The sequence below is a fragment of the Crinia signifera genome, chromosome 8 (assembly GCF_055691185.1).
Source record: "Crinia signifera chromosome 8, ASM5569118v1, whole genome shotgun sequence".
NCBI lineage: Eukaryota > Metazoa > Chordata > Amphibia > Anura > Myobatrachidae > Crinia > Crinia signifera.
Genome location: NC_139224.1, coordinates 40,112,298 through 40,123,078, shown reverse-complemented (window position 1 = coordinate 40,123,078; position 10,781 = coordinate 40,112,298). Strand labels below are relative to the sequence as shown.

The 10,781-nt window shown below is 44.9% G+C and overlaps 1 protein-coding gene across 1 annotated transcript; it reads right to left on the bottom strand.

The window, feature by feature from the left end:
- Positions 1-1,071: 1,071 nt before the first annotated feature.
- Positions 1,072-10,757, bottom strand: SELENOK (selenoprotein K). Its single transcript, XM_083156211.1, has 5 exons — positions 10,603-10,757; positions 9,030-9,120; positions 6,865-6,948; positions 3,072-3,161; positions 1,072-2,004 (listed from the first exon to the last, which is right to left on the bottom strand). The coding sequence occupies exons 1-5, from the start codon at positions 10,619-10,621 to the stop codon at positions 2,001-2,003; spliced, it is 288 nt and encodes a 95-aa protein (XP_083012337.1). The 5' UTR covers positions 10,622-10,757; the 3' UTR covers positions 1,072-2,000.
- Positions 10,758-10,781: the final 24 nt, after the last annotated feature.

Below are 10,781 nucleotides of genomic sequence, written 5' to 3'. Positions count from 1 at the left end.
AAAGGCGTTTGTCCGCCTCCGTGTCACTGTCCGCTCACCCTGGGTGCAGTGTGGCGGCGAGACTGACACTCAGTAATACCGATGCTGCAGGAGACGGACTGGCTCGGCTGGGGCTTGGGCTCGCGTTGCTGGTTGGCTGCTCACTCCGTTGTCAACTAGTCTAGTCTCATCTGAGTGAGCTAGACATTCTTTGAGTCGAGACGAGAGCAGCCGAGCGCTGAGGATGACGACGCATATGCGCAGCGCACCATGTGCGCGTGTAGCCACCTGGAGCCGGTCCTGGTCAGGTGTGCACTGTGCTTGTGCACGGTGTGCCACATAAGGTAAACACTACCCATGATCCACAGCAGGTGCAGCCCAGGCTGGCTCTTTCCAGCACAGGACCACAAGCTGTTCAATGACGCTGGGGCTGGGTAGCAACTGACCTGGCATCATTTTAGTAAGGTTGGGGCTGGCTGCTGTAGGCTGTCTAACTTTGGGTGCATAGCAAATTGTTGCACTGTGGGGGCATAGCAAATTGTTGCACTCTGGGGGCATAGCAAACTGTTGCACTCTGGGGGCATAGCAAACTGTTGCACTCTGGGGGCATAGCAAACTGTTGCACTCTGGGGGCATAGCAAACTGTTGCACTGTGGGGGCATAGCAGCTTTTTGGCACTGTGGGGGCATATGTGTATCTGGCACTGCACTATTGGAGGCATATTTGTATCACACCCACTCAAGGGGTCAAAATAGACCACGCCCTTTTTTTGGTGCGCGTGCGCCGCAGGCATGATGTCGGCTCTTTGGCTTGACTACCAATATTTTTCGGCTCTTTAACTCTGACCGGTTGGCCACCCCTGTTCTAGAGTAAGGCATCTTTGTACCAAAAGTGCGTCTTAATCGCAAATGCAATATAACTAGAACCCATGAGGAGACCATACTGATCATTTTTTCTATATATATTTAAGATTCTAAACATGCACAGGAAAAGATTACGACATGAAGCTGTGGCAGGACACTATTCTGCGTCACTACGGACGGAAAGGAAATGAATTCCAATAGCTGAAAACATTGCAAAAAATGCCAACAATTCTGCTTTCCATTTATTTGCCAAATGGTCATGTGGAATAAAATATGTACAGGAATATAAATATGCTGAATGTTTCTATTAGCAAAATCACATACAAAACATGAGCAGAAATCACTTCTACATAACCGGTAAACTTCAACAGAAGAAGTCAGCTCATTATCGTTTGGCGAATCAGCTCAGACTCATTTACTGTATGTTTCTGAAACAGAGAAGATTTGTATAACAACACACATGGAAATCGTGACCTTGCAGGTGACAGAATCACCATCACAAACATATTACAGATGTGTCCACCTACATCTATCCTACAAGTTGCGCTACACGTAACGTGTGAGCTGTGTGACTCTGTAGCACTGGGTGTCTTTGCATGTGACTTTTTCCGTTCCAATGCATCTGTGGCTGTATCTTTATATGGAAGGCTACATTACAGTGATTTACTGCGCAACACTACAACGCAACTTTTTTTTATAAGTAGTCACAAACGGAATATCGGTATGCCACATATTTTAATCAGCAGAAGCTGCTTGTGGGATAGATATGCACCATTTGTGAATAAGGCGCCCTGCAATGGAAAAATACACACACAAAGATGCTTAGTGCTTCCGGATCATGCCAGGAGGGCCGTTTAACAGGCAAGGCGGTGGACACATCTTTATGCTTATAAACCACTGTCAGAGTGGACATTCAGAGGACATACTACTGCTATTAAAAAAAAAAAAAAAAAAAGAACACACATTTACAGTTTTACATATGCTAATCAGTTGGTACCGGATCCTGGTCAAGGAGTTTCCAGCACAACATCATACATCTGCGTTGCTGCAGAGCATTGCATCAATGGGCGAAAAAAACAGGTCCAGTGAAATTAGCTCTCTAATCTTCTACAACTGGCGCTTGTTCTTCTCTTGTTGCCTACTTCTCTGAGCAGGCGTTTACCTGAAATATAGAGAACGTTAAAATGAATTACTTTGAAAACATGAAACAATTATTTCCTATTTCTAAAGAAGGAACATAAATCCCTTGTAACTGTAAAAGCTGTAGAATCCAGGGGCTGGTCCTTGTTTCAAAAAAGGCATCACAGCAGACGTTCTAGGTTGCAGGATGAGAGGAAAGGGTTAGGCACCAGGGGGAGGACTAGTGTTAAGCTGCTGGAGGGGAGGAGTTAGGCACTAGGGGGGGGGGGGGGGGATTAATGTTAGGCTGTGTGAGAGGAGGCTCATGTTTAGGCTGCAGGGGGGGGGAGGTTACAGTTAGGCAGTAGGGAGAGGATTACAGTTAGTGGTATTCCTCACTGGAAGCGCTGCTGGATCTGCCATAAATCATTATCCCAGGCCCGAAAGACACTGCTGAAGCCACTATATTAACTGTACCAATTAAATCACCACTGGACCACCAGGGGTGTTCTGTTGACATTCTAATCATGCAGTCAGCAGTGTCGACATGATGAATGCTGACTCATTCAATGTCAACTATACCACAAACACAAAACTACTTCACTTACACAGGTTTACAGATCTTAAGCTGCCCATACACGCTGCGATCCCGGCGTGTGTTCCGGGCTTAAATAGCATCCATCACATCACATTGCATGTCTTGTGCATGCAATGCGATGTGATGAAAAGCAAGTACAAAAAGTATGTGCAGCACATACTTTTTGTACTGTGCGATGAGGTGCCGCAAAAATCGGACCCGCCGGGATCGGTACGTGTATGGGAGGCATAAGCACTATATGCTATTTCACTAACTGTTTAAGGTCTGCATGGCTTCTGAATGCGAGGGGACGTGTTCTCTGACACATCCCTTTGCATGTTACTGATGGGATGCAGGCGGCGTTAATCAGCGAATAGCCGTTGCTTAGCGAGCGGTATTGAACGGGCACAAAAGGTGTACATCACTGTGGCAAGGCTGGTACACTTATGGGTTGTGAACCAGTAATGATTATTAATTCACATTCTTTGCAGAATTTCATATACAATTCACATTGCTGTATTATTGCATTATACCTTCCTCATCCACCTCCAGCCATTGGTGGTGCGCTGGGGCCGCTGCCATGATTGATTCGTCCCATTCTCCGAGGTGGATTCCCTGGTGGGCTGGAATGCAAAAACCAAATCAGTCATTCCATTAGCATAGACAGAACAAAAGGTAGAACAAGATTATAGCACAATGGACACAGCATTGGATCATCAGTCTGTTACGTTACCCATGTGGTCGCGCAAGTCAGCTTCCACAGATCCAACAAAAAAGGCCAGGATATGTTACAGAGACCCACCCCACAACAGCAGCGTCACATCTTGATTTTGGGAGAGTGAGGCCACCCCCCCCCACCTCAAATGGTACCCATCTGGCAATCATTGCCAGTCTGCTGTCAAACTGCCTCCGCTGCAAAAGAACTGTAGTGCCCTTGCGCAGAACTGATCAGACACATGGTACATTGCGGCACGTGCTGCACCACCAACCAAGTAAGCTCTGTATGATTTACTAACAAGCTTCAGAGCTGTAATGAAGGAGGCAAAGTAACAAAATAAACTTTTTTCAAGAACTTGTTTGCATTAGGTCAACATGGCTTATATCAACACCTGAATTAGGTCGACATGGCTAAGGCTGACAAGGTCGACACTATCAATAGGTTGACATTGGGAAGAGCCACATGAGTTTTTCACAATTTTTTACCCTAATGTCAACATGGACACCGCCTAAATTGGAGATGAACGCGTCTGGATTTCGGGGCTCCGGACAACCCCGAACACCCACTATCCGAACGCGTTCACGAGCCTGTCGGATCTCGCTAGATCCGTACAACGTCACTATATGTATATAAGTACGGCCGGGCGGGTGCCATGTTCACTCCAGTCTAGGAGATTGAACAGTGTGCATGTCTGGCTGTCTTCTCTGGCGCCCGCCCGCATGCTCACTCTCCCGCCCCGCTGTGCAACCTGCGTGGTGTAGTAGTTCTACACTGCTGATAGTGACAACCTGCTGAGTCTGACTGTGTTAGTGTAGTGTAGTGTGGTGGTACACTGACAGAGTCTGTGCTGTATATTATATATCTATCCCTGTAGTCTGTGCCTGTGCCTCATATAGATTGATTTACCTGTCCTCCAGTCCCTACCACCAAATCCCTTAAGAATAATCCTTTTCAATTTTTCTGTGTCTGCTGCTGTGTGACTAAGCTGAAACAGGGTACTACAAGTCTCACCTCACCTGTGCAGGCCACACGTCAGTGCAATTTGCAAAATATCATTTTTATTTTACAATAAAGGGGTTAATAAATAATACTGACTGATTAATAATCCTTTAAAAAATGTTCTGTGTCTGCTGCTGTGTGTGTAAGCCGGGAGAGGGTACTACAAGTCTTACCTCAACCTGTGCAGGCCACACGTCAGTGCAAAATATCATTTTTATTTTACAATAATAAAGGGGTTACTGACTTCTTAATAATCCTTTTCAATTTTTTTTTGTGTCTGCTGCTGTGTGACTGTTAGCTGGGAGAGGGTACTACAAGTCTCACCTCACCTGTGTGCGGTGTGCATATCGGTGTTGCAAAAAATAAATCATTCTTTTTTTTTTACAATAAGAGTTACTGACTTAAATAATAATCCTTTAAAAAGTTTCTGTGTCTCTACTGCTGTGTGGCTGTACTCCAGAAAGATAACGGAGAACCAAAATATGGAGGCTCCAATAGTACAAGAACCACTTCCTCCAAGTGCTGAGCTGCTGCCACTAGTCAAGACATACAGTAGGCCCGAACAGGATTTTTGTTCCAGGCACTTCTTTCCCAGTTGCTAAATCCTTAACTTTTCTTAAAGTGATTTAAAGCTTGCATCAATACTCATTGTCACGCCCTGAAAGCATCCATTGGTGGTTGTAAATTTGATATTCTTCCCAATGACTTTCATTAGGAAGCTGGTATCACTTACTACGTCCATTCTAAACGTGTACTACGGGCACAGCACACACAGCCGGCAGCAACTGCAAACAACCGCACCCTCCTAAAGATATTTTATCACAAATCCCCAAGGACAGTCAGAGGGTGTTGGTGGTTGCGATGCCGGACCTTCCCATCACTGTGGTGAAGGATTACTTTGGTGACAGTATCCAAGTAGACATGTCAGACAGTCCTTACCTGTACTGGCAGGACAAAAAAGGCAGTTTGGAAGCCCTGTACAAAGTCAAACTGGCTCTATTTTACCTGAGTTGTCCCCCCTCCAGTGTGTACTCTGAAAGAGTTTTTAGTGCAGCGGGGAACCTGGTCAATGAGCATTGTAGCAAGTTGCTTCCGCAAAATGTGGAGAAGATGATGTTCATCAAAATGAATTGGATGAGGATGAAGACGACATCTTGCCTCTATAGCCTTGATGGCTAACCTCAAACTCCAGCTGTTGTTGAACTACACATCCAAGCATGCTCTGCTTCAGTTTTACTATTTGGCCATGCTAAATCTGATGCAGAGCCTGCTGGGATGTGTAGTTCAACAACAGCTGGAGTGTCAAGGTTAGCCATCAAGGCTCTATAGAGCCAGTTTGTACAGGGAGAGGTGACTTTCTTCTTTTTTTTTTGTGGGGCCCAAACAAACCAATAATTTCAGCCACAGTCATGTGGCAGACCCTGCTGCTGAAATGATTGGTTTGTTAAAGTGTGCATGTCCTATTTACGCAACATAAGGGTGGGTGGGAGGGCCCAAGGACAATACCATCTTGCACCTCTCTTTTTTAACATTATGTGCTTTTTGGGGCCTAGTTTTTCGAACAGCCATCCTGTCTGCCTCTGCAGTGCCACTCCTAGATGAGCCACGTGTTTGTGCCACCCGCTTGTGTGGCTTAGCAGAGTTATCCAGCTACCTCGGTGCAACCTTTTGCCCTAAAAACAATATTGTGAGGTGTTCAGAATAGACTGGAAATTAATGATATTGAGGTTAATAATAGCGCAGGAGAAAAAAAAAAAAAAAAAACTACAAATTCTGCAATTGTAGCTGTTTTTAGGTTTTAAAAAAAAAAATCGGAACACAAAATATGAAAATGGTGGTGTTTTAGAACAGATCCAGATCCAAAACACTGCCCGAGATACAGACCCAAAACGTGTTTCACGGATCACGAAAAGTGCCCGGTGCACATCCCTAGTCTAAATGTACCGCATCCCCTTGCATGGCTCGCTGCGCCTCACCATGTTTTGGGCATGTGGCCTCGCTGTGCTTGACAAACTCTAATATTCTCCCACCAGGATAGTAGGATATGAAATACTGCCAGTTGGTACAAACCGGCTGAATAAAATAAAAATGAAAAACTCATTTCAAGTTGACCTTCCCATTGTCGACATTTTAACCCTGTCGACCTTAGAAAGATCAACCTATTTCAGGTGCTGACCTAAGCCCCGTCGATCTCCAGTGGTCGCCCTTCATAGGGTATCCGGTTAAAGAATAGACACCCTTACACATAAATGGAAGGCAGTGATCACAGAAGATGTATATTTGCATTTACCAAATGACGAATTATGATGCGAGTCAGCAGTGAATCACTCTTGCATGCATTGGAAGCAACCATGTTGTACGATGCACTAAAATGATTAAGAAAGTAGTGCAGAGCTTTACTAGAACCCAGTGTGATGTGCGAGAACAAGCGTACTCGGATTCCTAGTAAGAGCAAAGCTTACTATGATGTAATATCAAGGAAACAGGATCCCTGTAAGTAGACAGTAGCTGCTCTTTAAACAGCAGATAAAGGACCATGGCTGTGGCGCTAGATTTCTTATCTGATGTTAAACATTAATCATTTATAGTAAAGATGATTAAAAGCATACCCTCTCCGGTCAGAAAATCGCGAGCTGGTTAAAGAGTTCGAGTTTCCCCTTCTTGATACATCAGGCTGAATCATACTCTGAAAGCTGCAAATAAAACAAGAATGACGACACAAGTTACATTATGCTGTTTTCCAGAGCGACGTTGTTGGCCTCTCAGAGCAGGTGAAAGCAAAGCACACCACAGGCTCAGGAGGGGAGAGGTAGGGGAAGGAAGGATGAAAATACTGGAATAAATCCCTGCGTCTGAAAGTGGAAGAAGCATCCATAGATGTGAAAACAAGCACCTGTCAGACTTTCCATTGGAGTAAAGCCTCTCACGTGAGCTGTTCAGTGCCTTGGTACCAAACAATGGGCCTTATTCTGGTTCACTCCTTCTGGCAAATTCCTTCTTAGATGGACAAAACCATGTGCACTGCAGGGGGGGCAGATGTAACAGGTGCAGATAGAATTAGATTTGTGTGAGTTATTTTGTTTCTGTGCAGGGAAAATACTGACTGCTTTATTTTTACACTGCAATATAGATCTCACTTTGAAGTAAAACCCCACCCAAATCTAACTCTCTCTGCACAAGTAACATCTACCCCACCTGTAGTGCACATGGTTTTGTCCATCTAAGAAGAAATTTGCCAGGAGTGAACCAGAATAAGGCCCAATGTTCTTTGACACCTTCAACATTCACATAATAGGTCTTTTTAGCCACCCAGGTTAACTTCCAGTCACTGTACAGGAATGCATCTCCCATTTCTGTTACCATATCTGCACTGTGACACTGTCCATACAAAATGGGACACACGCGCAGGCAAAAACATTGCTCCTCTCCACTCAGCCTCTTAGTGATCAATGCAAACATGCCCCATTTACATATGATTTGCATACTTAAGATTATACTTCTGAATATTAAACACTGCATGTTAAGCCAATTGCAAAATTATTTTTAATAATCATTATTGTTTGCTCCTAAACCAGCGTCCAGTGTGTAAGTTGACCGGCTTGTGGTAGGAATGGCTATCAGAGACCGAATGGTTTGGAACCATTGGCTGTGAGACAGTAATGCTAACTACTATCTCAACTGTGCTGCCTGAGATGCTTTTGCGATTTGATGCTGGGATTGCAATGGTTGTCCCTAACGCATGCTTCTTTCCCACGTGGAGAAACTCAGACCCTTTGGCAGTGATCCTAGAGTCTTCTGCACATGTGCGTTTTTGCAGTGTTGAAGGTTTAGAAATCATGGCTGCATGCTAGTACAAGGCATATTGTGATGGTGGAAACATGGTCACTATTTGCTGGTGCATGGTCATCCCCAGCTTTTGCCAAGCTGAAGCTGCAGGGGAAGGAAAGTAAGGTCACCGCATGTTATGTTTTCCTATTCTAACTCTATGATCAATCCCGGGAGAAGATTACTCAGTTACATACTGTTATTTTTACTTTTTGGAATGGAAATAGGGGAACCTTATTATAGTTCAATTTAAAAATCAATCCAGATATGAAAATGTCATTTTTAGAGTTTAACTATCAGTTAAATGTAATTAGGTCTGAGTTCACCCAAGGTGCTGGATGTACTTGGATGTTTCTTTGAAGTGGCAATCCTTTACAGGGGATGGTTTTGCATTGTGATTATCGCTTTAAAAAATAATAATAATAATGTAACCTGGCTTCCCGCACCTCCTTTAAACTCAGACCCCATTACATTTTGCCACATATTACAGTTAAGGGGTGTACATACGGGGTGATTAATCTAAATGATTTTGACTACTTCGTTGTGGGTTGCATGTTTGTGGCACATGGGATTACAGCCTGAGACAATACCAAAAATGGTCACGACACATACTTGCGTTTTTGCCACCACTCCCAGTTACCTCCCCCAAAGGGTGCCTAAGTCATGACTCATGACTGTGAGACACATTGCTAAGATACCTTTGTGCATGCACAACTAAGACACATGCGAAGTGTACAATATTCATTCAACACCATAAATGGCGGCAATGTGTCATCTCTGAATCAGGCCCCAAGGACATCACGCTTACTCTAGTGTAAATATGGGAGGTAATGGTAGGGAAGCATAAACCGCTCTTCTGGCAGAAGTTCAAAGTCAAAGAAGAAAATGTATGTAGTGAGAGATAGTCTTTATTATGCAACAAACTAAAAATGAGGACATTGATACTTACAACATGACTACAAAGTCTGTGATGCCCCAGAACATGTCTGTGATAATGGAGAGCCTCCATGGAGATCTCCCCTGGCCATCCAACACTTGTCCTAAACAGAAGTAAAGGAGAACAAGACAGGAATTACTTTCCCAAACACAAGTACAGGATGACAACAAGGCGGCACCTCAGCTGGAATATTTGGCACTGGGCGGTTGGCCAAAGGGCATAGCAGACATGTGGCAGGATGTAATACAGTAGTCAGTGTACTATTGTGTTGTACTTTTGTTAACTTAGTGATGCACAGAAGATGCAGGTTTATGTTTATTAAGAAAGAGACACTTATACACTGAGATATGTTATTCTAGCACCTTGAATCTTTCAAAATCTGTGCAATTCCTTATAGCACAGTGTGGTCTGTATTTCAGCACCAATATGAAGACTAGATGTGTGCTAGAAGCCCCATAGCAGAGCTTGCCATCCACATACTGGGATATGGACAGGTATATAGGCTAGACCAGTGGTAGTCAACCCTAGCCCTCGAGAGCTACCAACAGTTCACATTTTCCAGACAACCTAGCTGCTGCACAGCTGCACTCATTAATCACTGACACATTTTAAAAGATCCACAGATGGAGCTAATTAGCTCACTTGTGATTCTGTGAGGAGACCTGCAAACCATGCACTGTTGGTAGCTCTCGAGGACTAGGGTTGGCTACCCCAGGGCTAGATATATATGATATAAGAGTGGTGGGATGCCGTGGTCAAAAGACCACTCTTGGCATCCCAATATGGAGAAACCCAAAATGGGCTCTGTAGTGCCTCTTTTACACAAAAATCCTGGATCTGACCCGGTATTTTGGAACACTGTTCCAAGCCAGGTCGGATCAATGATATCAGTATTCCAGCATTGGCATTTTGATGCTTTGAGGTACTGGCAACAGTCAGGTGCCGGGCGGGGTCCCCACAGTCAGGATCCCGACAGGCATACACCCGATGTCGGGATCCCGACTGTCAAAACACCAACAGCCGGGTTCCCGACGGCCACCCGCTATTTTCCCTCATGGGGGTCGAAGACCCCCATAGAATAGAATAGGTGGCTCACATAGCGAGCCACCGTGCCCGCAAGGGGCTTAGTTGCGCTCACCATGCTGCCTGGGTCCGGGCAGTCGGGATAATGACTGTCAGGATCCCGACTGTCGGACCCCTATACCACACCCCAATGGTCTACTGATGGCAGTCAGGATCCGTAAATCGGTATATTGAATGCCAGCATCCTGACCACAACCCATATAGGCCCCATGACAACCACATAGTGGGACAGCTCAAGTTCAGAACATTAGACCCACTGGGCTATCAGTTTTATTATCCATGTGGACATTTACAGGGAAAAAGTAACCTGTGGCTGTCTGTGTACCGCACACTGTAACAGACATGTATGGAGGCTTCCTGCCAATTGCCCACACACAGGTATGGAGGCCCAGTGCCAATCGCATACAGGTATGGAGTTCCAGTGCCAACAGTACATAGGTATAAAGACCCTCTACCACCCACACACTAGGACTTGCCGATATATAGATACCCCTGATCTCACCGTTAGAGATATACACCATATTTTGTCTCTGCCAGCTGCTGCTGGTGACTCTCCCTCTGCAGCTGCCACAGATAACATCCGGCCACGTGACGGTGACACAAGAGGTGGAAGTCGCTGATTGGCTGAGACGTGCCTGCGCAGTAATGTTACCTGGTCTCCCAGGAATAGCTACTGGTTGT